Source organism: Ptychodera flava, chromosome 20, assembly GCF_041260155.1.
Source record: "Ptychodera flava strain L36383 chromosome 20, AS_Pfla_20210202, whole genome shotgun sequence".
NCBI classification, from domain to species: domain Eukaryota; kingdom Metazoa; phylum Hemichordata; class Enteropneusta; family Ptychoderidae; genus Ptychodera; species Ptychodera flava.
In genome coordinates, this window is record NC_091947.1 from 38972538 (window position 1) to 38992632 (window position 20095).

Genomic DNA, 20095 nt, shown 5'->3' on the forward strand with positions numbered 1-20095 from the left:
GGCAGCCTACGCCGCGCAGTTGTCAAAGTTTTGTACGTTTGCCGAACTATGAGTCGATGAAATTTCAAATCTTTCTCTTGGAAATACCTGGTATCATTTTTTTCGGGCCTCTCTTTATTATGAATAGAGTTTTAAAGTCAACGTATGTTTCTCTGCAGGCATGCTCCGCTGACTCCGCATTGTAACTTAGTGCAAATATTCAGTCCCGTATCAACTTGTCATGGACGCCGCACGTAAAAAAAGACGTTCATGGCTTTACCAATCGGGCAACAGACAAACATATAGTAACAGAGGATCATATGAAAACGTGCCAGTATTTGCCACCGATTATTTCGAACATTGATTACTTCTCTTGTAGGCCTACTTTTGAATTTTCATGTTGGTATTGTGCAATGTATTTACTAAATTGTATTGTTTGTATTAGTTCAATTTTTTTTTCACTTTTGATGTTTTATTATTTATTTAATGTAAATAAAAAGAATTTAAATTTAAAAATAAATTGTACAGCTTGCCATTTATCACTGCTGAATGGAGAAAAATATTAAAAATGTCAGAAGTATATCTCATCACTGGAATGCCTTGTGAATAGCCCTGGTGATATGTAAATTGTATGCAAATATTATGCAAATAAATATGCTAATTAGCCGCCCGCCTTTAATTTTCATTTGTGGAGAACACTGCTTCATGGCGTCTAAGTGAGTGGTCGTGACCTCATGTTCCTTTACACTATCGAGCAGAAGTCTTTTGCACAGAAATCTGTTCCAGGTTTCCAGGTCAAAAGGATGCTGATCGTACTTCTGGCACAGGCGACAAAACATCCCCTCACCCACTCGGTAATATAGCAAAGACTCGCGTCCCTACACCCATTTGTTACGAAAGTGTGTGGCTTGTTTACCGTGGGATTTTGGAATGCTGTCACCAGTTTTCGACTTCTTTGTACTTGGCAGCAGTGATTTGTTTTCGATGTCATCGGACGGGTGCGTACGTTTGACTGACGTGATGTTGATAAAAAACTTTGCAAGAGACATGGCGATGCGATGGTTACACTGAGACGATTTGCTGACTTGGATAGTTAATGTTACGTACTGCTCTGTTGGAAACCTTCAGAGGAGTGATGTTCTGCATCGTATTCCTCAGACTTTAAAGTTGCAAGTGTGAATTACTGCATTTTGTTGCAGGTATGGAAAGACAGTGGCAGTCGAAGTTCACATAAGCCGTCTCATCTCTGAAGCGTGCCGTCATTTTCCACGAGTTATTGCTTATATAAATTTATACGCTTCATGACATGTAAAGTGACATTGCCATTGTCAGCGGCATCGTTCATATGGGCCGTCAAATGTTCCCGAAAACAGCCAGCAATTAACACAATGGTCTTGAACAATACCGTACTGTACCGAAAGTTGAAAATACCGCGCCCAAAAAGATAATGTCATCGCTACTTCGTTTGTTAAGTGACAATCATATATGCATCTCTTGAAATTTTGTGGTTATAAGGTATAACAGTAGTGTAAGAATAATGAGGTTAGAATAAGTTAGTAAAGCTAAGTTGACAGTAATTAAGATTACAAAATTATACACTAAGCTGAGGAAATCTGAATGAAATAAAAGGTGTTGAAAAGTAGCAAAGTCATGGTCATCTTTTGTCTAATACCTTGTGTAAGTTCATGAACTTTACATAAATCTTGCTATAGATTTGTTGCTAATGGGCAATAACTGTGTTTCAGATCATTTGAGAGCAATCCATCCATGACAGGTTTAAATTGTTATATACTTCTATTTAAAGGAGAGAAACTTCTCAAATAATTTTTTCCCTGTAATTTCCTGTGAGAACACATGGACATGCTAGGACTCTATGCTGGTGCTACCTTGCAACTTGACATGGCATTGTCTAACCTGTTCACCCCAATTTCCTGTAGACAGGTCCACACTCACCATTGATAACAATGGGTTTGGGCCATACCATGGTAGTGAAAGACTGTAACATGTGAGGTCATGGATACTTAATCTCAGGAATGTCAAAGTCTGTATATTGACTCAAGGATGTTTACATAACAAATGCTTAGGGTCATCTCAAAAGTGAGAATCTAAACTATGAAATATGTTTTTTTTTATTGCTTTTGATACCCAAAAGAGCATAGAAATCTCTTATACTTTGAATCAGCCATCCTGCATATTTCTAACATTCATCAAAACCTCATTTCTGTTCCACAACTCATAAAACAGTCCACAATGCAGGATTGGTGTACATTCCAAAACTACATATATGAAAGACCCCTAAAATCAATTAGTTAAAAAGGGGGGTTAGAAATTTCCCAAAACTATATAACCTCCGCTCCGTTTGGCTCCATTTTTCGGAATTGGAACCTTGGAACCAGTCTATGTATCGGTACCAAATATTAACGCAGTCTGTTCAGCAGTTTTTGTCGTTTACGGAAATGGACGACATCAAACACCGGTTGAAACCACCTCTATATCACAACTTCCAGTTGTGATAAAAATTGCCTTAAAAATACCAATATGCAAATTTCACCACGATTTGAACAAATCTCACCGAAGCAGAGTTCGCGCTAGCACTCGCCACACTTACAAAATGCGAATAAAACTCTCATTTTGCGAAAATTTTTTGAAAGTCATTAACCACGCTTGCGAATTGAATTTTTCGCCCAAAAATAAAGTGGAATAAATTACATCACATGATAGAATCGTTCTGCAGGCCACATTTCACTGCGTTTGGTCTCAAAACACCAAAGATTGACATGAGTGACACGTTCATCAGCGTGATCTTCGAGGAGATGGTTAAACTTGTGATCCAACTAGGTATATGGGAGTGTAGTTCTGAATGTTTTGTGTGAGCGCACGGCCAGTTGAAAACCAGGATCACATGTTTTTTGAGTGATTGTGTTGCATATCTTGTGAGTATTTAGGTTGCAGTGGCGGGCAAATCGACTACGGGATCAATAGATCGATCCGAAAATTAATCTACTTAGCAGACTACCCAGATAAGGAGCGCCTGTGCTTATATCATGTGTAAACGGTCATGCTCTACGCTAAAAAAATGACTGATTCGTATCTTCAAAGACAAGGAGAAAAAAGTCAGTGGTATTTTGCTATAGTTTTTGGTACACAAGTTTCGTAAATTTAGGTAAAAAATCTTCATGTCAGACGCAATTTTTCCCTCACATTTTGCAGCTGGAGAGCAGGCAGTGAAACCACAAGTCACAGGCAGACCAGTGGAAACTGGCTGGGCTAGCAATTTTTTTGTCTTTTTGCCCAGGGACAAGTGAGTTTATGACTAAAAAATGATTTGCTCACGAAGTGTTTTTAGAAATGTTCCAGTGACGTCCAACATTGTTTACGTTGAATAACAGAGTCCCATCAGTTACACATCTTTGTGTTTTTAGTAAAATATTTGCATGGCTAATCAATTTTTGCTGTGACTAATGTTTTTTTGCATGAATTAGCCACGCCAGCAGACCGTGGCTAATTTGAAAAAAATCCTAGCGTGAACACTGCTGAAGCCACCCTAATTATACTGCATATAAAATTTCAAAGCAATCAGACATGCAGTTTCAGAGATTTTTTTACCAAAAACAGCAAAAAATGTCCCAGAAATACAAATATGCAAATTTCACCACAATTTGAACAAACTTAAGTGAGGTCACCCAAAGTGAACTGCATATAAAATTTCAAAGCAATTGGACTTGCGGTTTCAGAGGAGAAGGCAATTGTTGACGGACGACAACGGAAAATCAACCTATTTTATAAGCTCCGCGTCACTGACAGTGGAGCTAAAAAACAATAGCTGTGTCCATAAACCATAGAAATTTCATTGCCATAAAGTTTGGTGATCCATGGTTAATAGATTCCATGGGGGGAAACCCAAGTTACATGTATAGACCTGCCACAAGACTAATGAAAAAAGTCATCGTTGATGACACAGTCCCCACTTGTTAATGGGTATTTTGATTACAGGTCCTCAGAGAGGATAGAGTCCTCTTCATTAGGTCTGTGATAAAAATACTTTTGAATGAATTCGCTTGATACATGTCTGAGTTATGGTTCAGAACATGAAAAAATCTTAACAAAATGGTCACACAGTGGCCATATTGGATCGCATCACAAAACAAATTGATGTGCATAGCTATGACATTGGTCGATGTCCTTGTACCAACTTTGAATAAAATCAGTTGAAACATGCGGATATGCCTGAGAAATGGCTCTGTACATGAAAAAATCGTAAAAAAATGGCCGCCTGGCAGCCATAACAGATTGACGTGCATATCTATGACATTGGTCAATGTCCTTGTACCAACTTTGAATAAAATCAGTTGAAACGTGCCTGAGTTATGGCTCTGTACATGAAAAATCGTAATAAAATGGCCGCCTGGCGGCCATATTGGATCGTATCACAAAACAAATTGACGTGCATATCTATGACATTGGTCAATGTCCTTGTACCAACTTTGAATAAAATCGGTTGGAACATGCCTGAGTAATGGCTCTGTACATGAAAAAATCGTAATAAAATGGCCGCCTGGCGGCCATATTGGATCGTATCACAAAACAAATTGACGTGCATATCTATGACGATGGTCAATGTCCTTGTACCAACTTTGAATAAAATCGGTTGAAACATGCCTGAGTTATGGCTCTGTACATGAAAAATCGTAATAAAATGGCCGCCTGGCGGCCATATTGGATCATATCACAAAACAAATCAACGTGCATCTGTATGACATATGAAGTAATCCTTGTACCAGGTTTGAATGAAATCGCTCCAGGCATCTCTGAGATATCTGCGTGAACGGACGCACGCACGCACGCACGCACGCACGCACGCACGCACGGACGCACGCACGGACATGACCAAACCTATAAGTCCCCCGGACGGTGTCCGTGGGGACTAAAAATACTGTCAAGGACAGTGTGCTCACATTCGGTTTGACTTGGTCCATTCGAGAAATATTTAAACCAGGAAAAACAAGAATGACAAAAGCAAATAAGATCTCCAACTTAGGTACTGGAGGTCACCGTTAGGAACATGCATATCAACTTCTATAGCAATGGGACAAGCAGATCCTAAATACATAAGCAAGTGTCAACAACAAAAAATAGACAGAGAAGGTTTGATAAAAACAAAAGGTGGGAGTGGGTAAAAAAGTGTACAAGGGATCTGGTAAAAAAGTAATGCTACCTCATCAATCTCCTAGACCCTACCCCATCCTGAATATCAAATGTTCCATCCCTTGGTATTACATAACGCCAGATGACAGGAAATGTATTTACAACCTTGCGGAGTTTTTAGTAAATGCCATGAGAGTTATCATTCTAATGCAAACAGCACTTAAGTTAGTTGAAGATGGTGAAATGCCTTCAACTGTGGGAGGTGATTACAACATCTGGAATTATCCTGGATACATCTTTCTCATCAGTTCTTGTATGTCTTACATAGAAAGGTTGCAAAAATTGGTCAGCAATGAAAAAAGTTCATCTCAGCTTTGTTTTCTGCATCAAATTTTCCTACAATATGACAAAAATGTTCACAGCCTTCAAAACTGTCTCACAACATATCCTAGGTTGGTGTAGGTCATTCAAGGTGAAACTGAGAAAATTAACTAAAATATACAAATCTGGGGGTTTCCCAACACTTTGAGCAGCAAATTTATCTAATAACATCCCTCGGGACTTTATACCAAATTACAAAGCTATCAAATAAGTAATTTTGAGAACAAGTTTTCTTGACCGAAAAATGACATAATTGTCTTAAAATACAGATTTGTATATTTCAGGACAATTTCCACATATCTAACTATTGTCATCTCTGTACATCTGTGTACCAAATATAAAAGCTACCTGTCCAGGGGTTTTAAAAAGAAAATACTGTTTAAGATTCTTTGACCAAAAATGACAAAATTGCTCCAAAATAGTAATTTTCCAAATTTTGTCATAATTTCAACAAATTAGATGAGTAACATCCTCGCAAAGATCCAACCCAAATTTGAGAGCGATTGGGCAGGTGGTTTCAGAGAAGAAGACTTTTTACTGAAAATGAGAAAAATCACCAAAAAATTCAGTAAAAATACAAAATTAAGGATATCATCACAATATTTGTAAAACTGTATAAGTTTCACCTAAGGTACTTGCACACAAATTTTCAAAGCAATCAAAACAGCGATTCTCGAGATATTAATTCTTGACCATTTTCACATTTTGAGAGCTCATTTGCATAATTTTGGCAATGCAGACTTCATTTCAACAAAATCCCATCTAGAGCCCAGGATGCATCCACACACCAAATACCAAGCTGAAATGTGCAGCGGTTTGCGTGTTTTTGATGTTGACGGACATACTGTACGTACGTACATACATACATACACACATACATACGTACAGATGCCATCGACTTCAGCTTATACAATAAACTCACATTGGTATAACCAAATGAGAGCTAAAAATGTACAAGGGATCTGGTAAAAAAGTAATGCTACATCATCAATCTTCTAGACCCTACCCCCTCCTGAATATCAAATGTTCCACATCTTGGTATTACATAAGACCAGCTGCACAAGATGACAGGAAATGTATTTACAACTTTTGGGATTTTTTAATTAATGCGATGAGTGTTATCATTCTAATGTAAACAGCACTTAATTTAGTCACAGATAGTGAAATGCCTAACTGTTGGGGGTGATTACAACATCTGGAATTATCCTGGATCCAAATTTGTCATCAGTTCTTGTGTGGTCTTACATAGAAAAGTTGTGAAAATTGGTCCACAATGAAAAAATTCACCTCAGCTTTGTTTTCTGGATCAAATTTTTCTACTAATTGAAAAAAAATATGACAAAATTATGTTCACAGCCTTCAAAACTGTCTCACAACATATCCTAGGTTGGTGTAGGTCATTTAAGGTCACAAACTGAGAAAATTACCTAAAGTTTCCCAACACTTTGAGCAGAAAATTTATCTAATAACATCCCTCGGGACTTTTTATCAAATTACAGCTATCAAATAAGTAATTTTGAGAACAAGTTTTTTTGACCAAAAATGACAATATTGTCTTGAAAATACAAATTTGTATATTTCAGGACAATTTCCACATATTTAACTATTGTGATCTCTGTATGTCTCTGTACCAAATATAAAAGCTGTCTGTCCAGGGGCTTTAAAAAGAAAATACTGTTTAAGATTTATTGACAAAAAATGACAAAATTGCTCCAAAATAATAATCTTCCCAACTTTGTCATAATTTCATAAATTAGAAGAGTAACGCCCTTGCAAACACTAACAGGCAGACAGGTATCGTATTGAGAAAATCTTACCGGGTCACGGAGCAAATTAAAAAACCAACAAACCCCAACAGAAACAGTGGAATGATCATTAGTGTGCAAGGTCGCTGTATTATATGTCGGGCTAAAGAAAAATCTAGCTTTGAAATTTCTGAACAGTACAAAAGTTGGGGCAGAATTAGACAAGATTACGACCAACGTGTTACCGCCGATGTTACATAACGTTATAGCAGGCAGTTCGGTGTCCAGTGAGAACACGATTCCTAATATACCACGGCTGTTGATTTGAGCTGCCTCCGATCAAAAATTTCCAATACAAAGACATGATATCAATAATTTTGCGAGATTATAAGTACCCGCTGTCTTCTCGCCAAATAGCTGCAATCAAGATTATTATGACAGAAGCAATTGACCGCCAAACACGTTCTTGAATCCTGCTGAGAAATACAACAGCAAATATTGCAATGTAAATTTCTTACTATCTTCCCGCAATGGTTTCACATCTGTGTCTATTTTATCACAGTCACTGGACCATTTCTGATGATTTTTACTAACAAAGAATCAGCTCATACTCATTGTTGGAACACATTGCAAAGACGTTCAAACAATTTTTATCACAGGAAAGATTACCGTAATTCCCATTTCAAAGATGTAGGAAATAAATAATGGGTTGTTCATCTTGAAAAATCCCGAACTGCAGCCTCTAAATACATAATGATTTTTCTTCTGAACAACTTCCCAACAACTTTACAATCACACTTCGGTCATCACATGACGGTTGTAACGTACATGTGCTGCCGCAAATGGAGAATCAAAAGACTTCAAATCAAAAGTCAAAAAGTATAGAAAAAATATGAATATCTAAGCTATGTTGATGAGGTCAATTTATTGTATATTATAAAAATAGCGTCAAGGACACTGAAGCTCCTCAAGGGTGAGGCCAGCTGAAGTAGTTGGTTGTTGGTAAGCAGTAATTGACTTGGAGGCATGGGGTTGGGATACGGGATACACAAGATTTGTGTTAGGTACATTTAATTGTATATAGGGCATGATTTGGCTCATTAATATAAGTTGCATACATTAACACCAATCTATCCTGATGGAGTATGTGGCGGTTTATTATTAGGCGACTGGTAAAGTGAGTACGCGCCATTTACTGCATTGGAATGCAGGTGAGCCACTGTAATTTTTCTGTCAGCACTCTAGTGAAAATTGCTTCATTGTGTTTATCAACATTTAAATTTGTAGTATAAAAGTGAATTGCATTTTCACATTGATCTGCTTGACCAGAAAATTCATCAGCTTTTTGCTGAAGTAGGTTTATATCTTCTTGTGTATACTGGCCAACTCTGAGATGATTAACCCTTTTCCTGCCAAGTCGGTGAAAATCCGCTTGAAATTCGGTGTAGCCAGAATCTAAGCACTGGTGACCGTTATTCTCCCAACCCGGTGGAAATCGGGCCCTTTTTGGGTACCCCCTTTCCTGCCAAGTCGACGGCACTACGTTTTGCTATCCCCTGTGCGTTTAGGGGTCATCCGAGGAGGTTTTCTGACAAGGAACGCCTTTTCCCCTCGAAATGGGTTCGCAGGGAGTCGATAGACAGGGAAAGGTGCAGAAACCTGTCCGCCAGTCCCCCACACCCGAGGGGGGCTGGGTTTTTTTTACCGCTTTTTAGCGGACTTGGCAGGATAGCATGGTGACGTTTGCTGGCGGAGTTGGACGTACTAGGCTGCCTGGCACTATAGAGATTGCTGCCGAACTTGACCAACTCGGCAATGCTAATCTAGAAGGCTACCTCTTGCAAACGACTTGGCAGATATGCCGATGGTGCGAGACGAAAGTCACTTATTCAGTTGTGCGTGACTGAAAATGAGAACGTATTTTTGACGGGACAGCTCGACTTGTTCCTCCGATGGAACGGATATGAACGACTCGGAAATATCATTACAAACTGGTGTCAAACGTACTAAGCTGGGCTTCAGCTCTCCAAGTTCAAGCCAGGCAACGTCCTTCACCGCCTTGGCCGTGCCATTCAATGGACGTAGCTTTGGATTTTTTATTTATTCCATCGTCCGAAGTATTGGCTCTGGTTTGCAGGGAAAACGTATCCTCTTGCCGACGCATTGGTAACTACGTACGCTGTTTGCGTACAGAGAATTCAAAAGGTGACATAAGGTCAATATGCTACGGGGATACCGCCTGCATTTAGCAGGGACTGCTTTTGTTATGCAAACCAGCTAGCAGTACAATATGGCTGCCAGGCATGTGGACACGTCGATGGCTAGAACAATGGAAGCATATTGCGTTGTACCCATGCATCGCAAAAGTGACGACTTGGGTGTAGTGACTGGTTATCACTGGTTAGCTGCAGCCCAAGCCATGTCGGTACAAACCCGTACCTGACTGAGGACCACTCGATTAAGTCAGTAATGAACGGTAACACTCATAAACCAACTCCCAACTGAGCTGGCTAAACTACGTGGAGCTGTGCTTCAATGGCTCAGCCATGTCGTTAATACAACGGCAAAAACGTAGTTTTTGTGCTACACTGCCAAGTCGTTGAAAGTACGTATTCAATTGACCCTACCCTGGGGAAACAGGACAGGTTTGCCGGTGCTGCTGCACCCTAGCACGACCCTCAGGGTCTCTGACTAACAGACGAGTGAGGTGATGTTTGTGCCTAGCGGACGTGCGTAATACTGAAGGAGTTTATTTCCGAAAAAATAAACATGAAACGGCAATAAAATGACGCACTCCCAGGGGCAAACAAAGCCGGTGACCTCAATTTTTTTCTGCAGTAACCCTTGAGCTCCTTCCCCTGTCTACGGGCATGTAGAAATTATCAAAGTCTAACACGTATAAGTATGGCTAAAACAACCCTGAAAATGGGCGATTTCTGCCAAAATGCCTGGCAGGATAACATGCAGGAGAGCCAATCTTTTGCAGGCACATATTATGGGGCGTTTTTCTACTGACTTGGCAGGATATCGGACAAGGGCGCTTGGCAGGAAAAGGGTTAAGTAATTCTGCAAAATATTTACCATCTTTCTGTCTGCACAGGTGCAAAAGAGAAATAAATATGCAAAAAAGATGAAAGGCTCAGTAGTATTTGTGAAATCGAGCTCAAAGATCATGGAAGTCACGTGACATTTTGTTATCCCTATATACCAAAAATCAGACCTCTAGCTCTATTGGTTTGCCCAGAATTAGATATGTGCATAATTAATAAGGTACAGGATATGGCACCATACGGTCTCCCATCATACCAAACGTGAAGGGTGTAGCACTTGTGGTTATTGAGTTAATTTAATTTAGTACATCCTTACTAAGTTGCATAAGCTCCTACCCTTGTTTAACTCCCATCTGCTACCTCCATGCTCCATTAAAGAAAGGGTAGCAGAGTAAAATATACCGTAACAGTTGGTAAAACTGCTCAGATCAAAGAAACTATTAAAAGATGTAAAACAATGAGGCATAGAAGTTCCTGTGACAGCATCGCCAGGAAAATCATGTTTTTTCAGTACGTTTACCAGGGTTCTCTGATCCTGCGCACCCCCGGTACCAAAATAGAAGAGTCCCACTCTGATGTCACATCTGCCATTGTTTACAGTATTTTCACTCACGCACGCAATGTGGGTTTTCATTCTCTTCATATGCATTTTCATTTGTTTAAAGCAATTAACACTCCATCTGTTAAGAGTTTTTACCACTGACTATAACAATTTTCATTGCTATGTTGCTGTTTTCACAAGATACTGACTGTTTGATCTTGGAAAGTTGAGTTGCTTGTACGTGCAGCCAACCCATGCCGGTGCGGTGACAGACAGTTCACTATGCTAGGCTAGGCTTGAACGATAGCGTCGCGGGCCACGATGCTGTTTTGGGCTGGGGAGATCCCTGGTCTTTTTTTACGTTTTATTAGAATCGCTATGTTGAAAAGGTTCTTGCAGTGCACCATTGAGTCCTATCAGGAACTCCACAAATACATTTACAAATGTATTTTGAACATGTAAGTTTATATGATGCTGGTCTAGCCGGTCAATTCCCAAAGCTACCTGAACTTTCACGCTCACTTGTTCATCACAAGTAAAAATGAAAGATACATGACATTGCAAAGTGTGGTGATTTGTTTATGTTTTTCTGTTTGACATGCATGGAGTGGCCCTGGTGTGTTGTCTAACTGAGGGCATGTAGCTGATTAAAGACGTAAACAAGACCACATCAAGCCCTGCTGTGTTAATGTTGTAAAAATCGCAGATACACATCTATTAAAACAACACCTTGGTTAATGAAGTTCTGCAGCTTGATCAAATTTCACTGTAATTGGCCACCACCAGTTTATCACATGACACATGGACACACAGACGGAAGTTAATTGGCCAAATCTTGACAGAAGGAAGTAAAAGTTGACGCCAAATCTTGACAGAAGGAAGTAAAAGTTGACAGAAGGAAGTAAAAGTTCACGCCGCCATACTGGTTTTCAATTCTAACAGCTACTCAGTATATAAAACTGAGGAGCTAAAAAACCTCCAGTCCAACTGGAACAGCGTAAGATTATGATCTCACTCATTCGAATAATACACTCACACAGTAGGGTAAAAATGGGAACTCAGATTGTTATATACTGCTTCCGCCAAGCAAATCACTTTTTATTTCATATACTACAAAATAAAGCGAATCCACCTAGCTAAAGACGGTAATAATATTAGTGCTGGTGTTTGTAAATTTGCCGACTATTCGCTAGTAGTTGTCGAATTTCTTGAGTTTGTCCGATAATATTAGTGCTAGTGTTTGTAAATTTTGCCGACTATTCGCTAGTAGTTGTCGAATTTCTTGAGTTTGTCCGAAAACTATTTCAGTGAATGACGTAAGTTTCAAGATGCCTGAGTGCGAACGCAATATCGATATTGGGATAGCAAAATCAGTCACAGACAATCGAGGAAGAACATAAGAGACTACTAATCTGTGAATTAAATGAATCATAGGTTACTATGAAAGTTAAAAAGGTAATGTTTTGCCCTGGTTGGGAAAGAAAAGTTGATTAAGAGTTCAAGAAAAAGTCAGATAATATTAGAGTAATTTAGTAAAAAACAAGCTCAGAAAAACGTATAAGAATGACATCACGGCGATCTTCAGACCTTTCATCATGTTTCAGTCTGAACGGTCAACATTTGATGCTATAATCTATGTCAAATGTCTCTTTTTGGTCAAATCCGAAAGAGATGAATCAATCACAATTTAGTTTCATTGCCCCGACCAGACAGGAAATAAAGCAGCTCATGGGCACCTGTATAATCGTGGCATGAACGTATCCAATGGCCGTCCACTGCATGGGCCATTGACCGTGCATCACCAGCAAACAACGTTACAAGAGCATTTTTTTTTGCAGTCTGTGAGCGGTTGAGTGATTTGGGTAGGCTGCATAGATCTGAATCGAGTTGATTTCGGCCGAAAACAGTTAGAAAAGTAGTTTTTCATGCTCCGTCCAAATTGGATCCGCATGTTGCCGGTTTTGTCCATGGCAATCAGCAGAGCTGTGGTGGGAGGCCGTATAACGCCAGGAACACACAGCATCGTACGCAGGGCTAGGCCACAACATACTTCCAAAAAAGATCTCTCGTAAAACATCGTACTGCAGGTCAACATTATACACATCACCCATCCATAGGCCTAAAGGTACATAGCCCTGCGTACGATGCTGTGTGTTCCGCTACAGCTAATCGCCCCGCTCACCACAGCCCTGCAAAGACCCGTACGTCTTGTACGGCCAACACACAGCGTTGTTGTACGGCCCGTGTTGTACGGCCAACACACAGCATCGTACGCAGGGCTAGCAAGAGAGTTGCCGACCCTACCTACGGGTCTTTGCAGGGCTGTGGTGAGCGGGGCGATTAGCTATAGCGGAACACACAGCAGAGTACGCAGACCAACGTACAGTTGGCGTCATCCTCATCCTCAGGTGACCTTTCTAGCTGACGCTGAAAATGACGCTACTCAGCGTCAGCTTCAGCGTCGTATCCGAAGATTGCCGAAGTTACGCTACCCGATGACGGATAAATGATAAAATTCGCCCAAAACTTAAGAAAATAACAACTCCATTCTTTCTCAACTTTCTTTTGAATCGTAAAACTGGTTCGCAGGTAATATTTTATCGTTAGAATGTCTCATACAGACCAGTTTTTGGAAATGTTCGTAATTTTCAGTCCATGGATCCGTGGATGTGTTTGTTGGTATCCTCTCAACTCTTGCGTCAAGATTTCCAAAAATTGGTGCAAAAAAAGTATACGTGGTCCGCAATGTTTAAAAATCGCCACCATGAGAGGCGATATGAAAGCCCTAATTATTCAGAGGACATATAAAACAATTAACTGGTATAACTATGACTTGAGGCCTGAAAAGTCAATGTATTAAACATACAACCTTTGAACTTTAAGGAAATTAAGGGCTAAGAATGTTGCGTTATAACTACATCGTGAGAAACGGATATTAAGAGGAGAGGTTACTAAATATTATGAAATACATACCCCACTGTGTTTTGATTAAAGGAATAGTCCACCCAAATAACAACCTGCCTTTAAAAGTTGAAGAAGATTATTATTGTAACATTTATGATGAAAAGATGAAAAATGTGCTGTTTATTATCCTAGAAATTAATGTTTTATTAACTGATGTGTATGACACCATTTTCGCAATATGGAAGCGCCACCTATCGGAATTCCTCAGAGAGGCTTAACTTTTGATGACGTAAAGTTTTCGTGTTTGGTTGAGGAAGTTAGGGGATATCGCTAGGGGGTCTGGTCTACCGTACGTTTGTATTGAGCTACTGCCCCATAGATACACTTTGCCTTCAACCTTATAACTTTGAACCGGAATTCAGCGACTCCGAACTCCAGGATTTCGAACTTGGTGTTTCCGACGAAAAGACGGACACATCGATAAATTCAGAAATAAAAGAAGGGCACGTGGCTCCACCAGTTACCGAAGGAAGCTGTACAAGCATGGCTCTTTTGGTAGCTCACCGTTACGTGGCCATGTTTGGAACTGAACCACGGTCCCTCCACCGTGGCTGAACACATCTTCGATATCGCCTGGTGACGAAACGAACTCTACCTTACCCACAATGGTTGTACTTTTGGGTAGAACATTTTGATCAGCATTGCAAGCTAGCTGTTATCACTTGAAAAATACGATGTTGAATTTCAAACTCCCAAAGAGAACTGTATGACGACATTGCTCCGCATGTTTAGCCATTGCAACGCTGGTTTTAAAATACGATTAACTCTTTTTATAACAAAGAATGATTAGCGAAAATTGCCAATTCAAAGTGCTAGTTATTCAGTTACATATAGAAAAAGAATGAACGAATGAGGAAAAAAATTCCAAGCACCGTTCCCCATGGGGGAGGGAGGAGAGACAAAGCGGACGACCAGAAACGGCTCAGCCGTCTGACTCTAAATGGTGCGTCACTCATCTGACAAGCAACATTTATACATACACACTTTCATATTCTCCGGGGCACTAAATTAAACTTCAAACACACTTTCATGTTCTAGGAGTACTAAATGAAATTTCAATTTATCCTTTCAACGTACAGTCATAAAACACACTAAAATTGTCCTGTTCTCACAACTCACATTGAACTTTAAACGTAAGTTACCGGTAATTAGAAACCGCCATGGAAAGAGATCGCGAATCCGAGTAGCCGTTGCTGCTGTCAACTTGGTGCAGTCTTGGAAAAAAATAATTGAGGATGGTCAAAATCTGAAAGCTACGACTTCACGACCAGTCATTGGGAAAACTTTTGGGAAAAATTCAATACTTTCCAGCAACGTCCGGGCGACAGGTCGTGGAGAGAAACGACCGAAAAAATAAACCTGACAGCCACGACCTCGCGGCCGGTCTCAGAGGAAAATGTCGGAAAAATTCAACACTAAAGTTACAGCCACGACCTCGCGACTGGTCGTAGAGAAAAATTACAGAAAAAAGGAATGAAATAAACTACCTTTCGACAGATCGGGAGCGGGAAGATGGCAAAATTAAAAAGTCATGTACTATTATATAGCAATATGGAAAGAAACAGCTCTAAGAAAAAAATCTGAATCATGGTTACTCTACGCTACAAGAATAATGGTGTCTTAATAGCCTGACTGAGAAACGTAAAATATATTCGATCACACATATTGAGTATCTGATTCCGTTTTTTTTCACTTTGCAACTTAAAGTTTTCAGGCTTTAGCTCAATGATGTTATTCTATGTGCTTGCTGAGGTTGAGTGGCGTGTTTGAATTACGATACGATGCACTCAAATCTTTGCGTAGTTACATGGAAATTTCTAGAAACCCCACAACAGAAACCCTCGTTTTCACTTCAATCCAACATGGTCGTACGGCCGGTCGTGCAGCGTGCTTATATGAAACGTAGGTTCATTTTGGACCATTTATTGAAATCCATGTGATAATATATTTGGGGAAAATCCCTTGTAATTCCGCTCTGGCAATGCAGTAACAAACTTCACTTACTGCTTCTTGTTTTTATTTACAATTTAGTGGCAAAATTGCTCATTATTTTTTTCGACGCCACAAAAATATGACTCGCCGCCGTGGTATCGTAGAAACATTGAACTTACAGCATGGATGCCCGATAATAGAGTTTACTTTGACGTGCCTATTTTTTTCTAAAAGGAAGAAAAGACTTATGTCTGAAATTTTTCCGACATCAGTGAAAGTTGTCATATACGCATCTACTTCTTTCTCGAACTCTTTTGAACCTATCCTTGGCTCCAGATAACTCATTTCAACATATGGATCGTTTCCGTTGACTTGATGCGTGGATGCTGTAGTTGCGTTGATGTGGTTAAACATGCCCGAGCAAAAATACAACTTTCTAATTTCAACTGATCACGCAAACTTTATTATGTTTTAAATACCAATGCGATGTCATCAAAATAATAAGAATAATAAGTAAACTTGTTGTAAGAAAGATGATCTCAAACTCTCCAGCGGTTCAGAAAAAATCATAAATTTTTAAACCATGAACCTCTTTTCTTTTATATGGAGAGTCTCTCCCACAATATATCGCCCTTGGATGTCCTCTTTTCACCAATGCATTTGCTTTCCAGTGTAAGTTTGTGGTACAGCATCATCTTGAAGTCTTTTCCTAATCCAAATTTGATTGTGGATCGTCAAACTGCCGACGAAGTCCTTCTCTTGGAAACGGCCTTTGCATACGTAAAAACATGCACTGCACTTATAATTTTCAAAACTTATGTCAGTGGCAATCTTTACCGGCAATAATTTTTAGAGGCGGTGTTTTCACTTCGGGTTTCGAATCATTCAGAATGCCTTATCGAAATCTCGCCCACGATTATTGGTACATCCCTAATACTTACAGGCAGGCATAAGCTATTTATGAGACTCCCTAGATCAGACCCCCTAGCCAATGCACCAAAACACGAAAACTTTACGTCATCATCCGGGCATTTCTCCCGACATGCTTTGCGAGGGAGTAGACAATATGGCTGCGCACAGTCGGCTAAAAGGTCTCCAGTGTTCTCCCCAGGCCGTTTAACAGGATCGGCCCCGATCCTTATTTTTTTTTCGCCCGATCCTTTATTTTTTCGCCCGCCATCCTTTATTTTTCATGCCGACCCTGTTTCATGTCCGCTGATTCTGAGTGGCTGAAGACCTATTGTTTCTCGGCGGCGATTTTGTCACTTTTATTTCAGCGAGCGTATCAAGTGTGAAACGGTTCTAATGTGGCGATAACACGACGTGCCCGATGATTAAAAGGTTTATTCCATCGCCAAAATGTGTGAAATGGTTAGACTGTTCTCCTTTCATGTCGATGCTTTAGGTGTTTTACACACAATGAGGCAGGGTTATCGGGTGCACAGCACCCAAAGTCGCGCTTGTCCGCTTGTCTGTGAGGAGAATAATAGGCCAGCCGTATTGCAAATGAACATCGGCTAAAGACGGATGAAACTTAAATTCAAAATGCATGAAATGTGTTACGCTGCCGATCGTACAGATAACGGCCATTTTATACAACGGACATGGAGTATACTCAACGAAAAGCTCGGTGTACCGTGTTTGCCAGCGGGCACTCAGTCAAAGCATGGAGGTAGTTCGATGCTATATAGGCAACTGGTTGAACTGCCGTTGCCACCAATGTCTCGCACTGGTAAGAATCCGAAGGTCAGGAAAAGTGATTTCGATCAGAAGTGGCTGAAATTGTACGATTGATTGAGACAAAAATCAGATGCAAAAATGTATGGTACTGCCGCGTGTTCAGATCGTTGCGTGTTCGAGTTAGCCATTTCGAGATCTGTGTACGTCAACATGACGTTGAAGCCATGTGTGTCACCTCGTGTCACGCATTCGTAACTTGCTGCTTTGTTCGATTGACTTTGAGAAACAATTGCAACTTGATCCAGTTTCAAATCCCATGACCCGTTTTACAATATTCAAGGCACCATGAAATGAAAGAAAAAGGAACTACATGAGCTAAAATAATCATTCGTGTGATCATCTGAATACAGCAGCTATGTACGTACGGTTAGGGTATAAAGTATAGGTTCAAAGGTCACGTGTGTTCAAGCGTGCTCCACACAATGCACGGCCGCGGCCGACGCTACGCAGTTGTCAAAGTTTCGTACGTTTGTCGAAGTAGAAGTCGATGCAATTTCAAATCTTGTTCTTGAAAATACCTGGTATCAATATTTTCGGGCTTCTCTTTATTACGAATTGAGTTTTTAAAGTCAACATATTTCTCTGCAGGCATGCTCCTCTGACTCCGAATTGTAAAGTGCAATATTCAGTCCCGTATGAACTTGTCCGTGTAACTGTTTTGCCATGGACGTTTAACCCTTTCACCACCATGGTTTGTCCCAAATCCATTGTTTTCTATGGTAAAGTTGGACCTGTATACAGGGAACTGGGGGTGAAAAGGTTAAAAAAAGACGTCCATGGTTTTAGAATAGCAATCTGGCTACAGACAAACATGTACCGGTAGTAACAGAGGATCACATAAAACGTCTGATTTTGAATGTTATTCTAGAGAGAATTGGAAGACTTTGAATGAAAATATGGATGTAATACAATATGTAATATATTGTACTTGAAACTCAAGATTTGTAGTCTATTTTCATGGTTACGTACTGCATGAAAGATCTTTCTTTATCCTTTTATTGTAGGATTTTTTCTGATGTTATGAAGTGACGTTTGTATTGTATAATTACACATAAAATTTACATAGTAATTGTTATGCAAATTAGCCGATCCTGTTTCAGAAATTTCTGGGGAGAACACTGGTCTCCATAATGCCTGATTTTGATATTTATTTTCATAGATAACTTCAACAAATCGCTCTTTCTGTGCAAAAAGTAATGATAAATGCTTTTATGACATACATAGAAATCTGTATGAGGCAGATTACATTTTGGGTGGACTATTCCTTTAACATTTACAGTGATATGAAAGTTGGAGCACATTTTTAAAGTCGTTTTTACACTTATCATTCCATCACACACATTCGGGAATAATCGGATCTGACGCCGGTGAAGCTGACGCTGTAGCGTCATCCTCATCCTCATTTTCGCGTGACTCCTGAGGCTGAGGATAAGGATGAGGATGACGCCAACTTTACGTTGGTCGTACGCAGGGCTAAAAGGTACACAGATCGACAAACAAACAGGGAGAGGCAATCTGCTTGAAACCATGAAGTAGTCCGTTTGTGTCTGAACTCTATCGGAGGCTCGTGTTCAGTAACCGTTGGTCAAGTACTAGAATTAGTAGTAAGAATCGTTTATTCATTGTTGACATCGTAATCGATCCGATGTACACAACAAATGTTTGATCGTTTTGCACCTTTGCGCGTCCCCTCGTGATTGGCAGCTGTTTCATGCTTTCATCTATTGTTTGTTCACGGTCCCTCCACAAAACGCTTCGAACACAGCATCGAAGCAGTTTTGGCATCAAAAATCATCTTTAAATGGAAAAAAATGAGAGTCATCATACTGTATACATGCGCAACATACTCGAGAGAACGCGCAAACATGTTTAAATGAAGGGTCCCTGTTCTACCTACCTTCATCAGGGTCGTACATGTTTGCGTTTTACTCCAACACTCCGCTCGAGACGCGGCTAGACGTTCAGGCGTTGATTGATTGTTGGGGAAAACTTTCCTCAACCAACTATCTTACCCGCACACTCCAAACAGTGGCGGCGCTCTCACTTCCGTTTCACTTCTCCCGCCTTCACCACTGGTGACTTTGCAGGGCTGCGTTCGATTATGATCCTCGGGGAGCCATAAGTGACGTCATGATGTTATGGTGGGGCTCCCCGGGGAAGTGGGAAAATCGAACGTTACCGGGGGGGGGGGGAACAAAATCTCAGACGACAACAACAATTCTTGACCGCGGACATCCGGGAACTTGCGGATTTTTACGTCATTTTTGCGTCACGCTGCAGTGAGAACAAAATATGAAGTGTGGATTTTTCAACATTTACAACAGTATTCAAAGTTTCAACATTATGTCAATGGCAGGGACTGGACGTAAATTAGCAGGGGGGGAGGGCCGGGGGGATTTCGTAAGAGAGTGACCAAAAATTTATGACCCTCCCCAAAAGCAAGGCTGAAAAATTTATGACCCTCCCCCAAAGCAAGGCTGAAAAATTTGTGACCCTCCCCCAGTTTCAAAAAAATCGAATATTACAAATTGATCGAATCTTCAACGATCAAAAATTGAGGTGGGGATTTACAACACAGGGCAATATAGAAGGATACCAGCAAAGGATGTCTGCAAATG

The 20095-nt window shown here is 40.2% G+C and overlaps 1 protein-coding gene across 2 annotated transcripts in view; it reads right to left on the reverse strand.

Moving 5' to 3' along the window:
* The window catches only part of LOC139120881 (DNA-directed RNA polymerase II subunit RPB2), a 412063-nt gene extending 392421 nt beyond the window's left edge, over positions 1–19642 (reverse strand). Inside the window, exon 1 of one of the 2 annotated variants that reach the window (XM_070685501.1) lies at positions 19375–19642. In XM_070685501.1, coding sequence (XP_070541602.1) covers positions 19375–19393 — 19 coding nt within the window. In that variant the 5' untranslated portion in view covers positions 19394–19642. The remainder of the gene's footprint in view (positions 1–19374) is intronic. The other variant, XM_070685502.1, reaches the window with a different exon arrangement.
* Between the last annotated feature and the right edge of the window lie 453 nt (positions 19643–20095).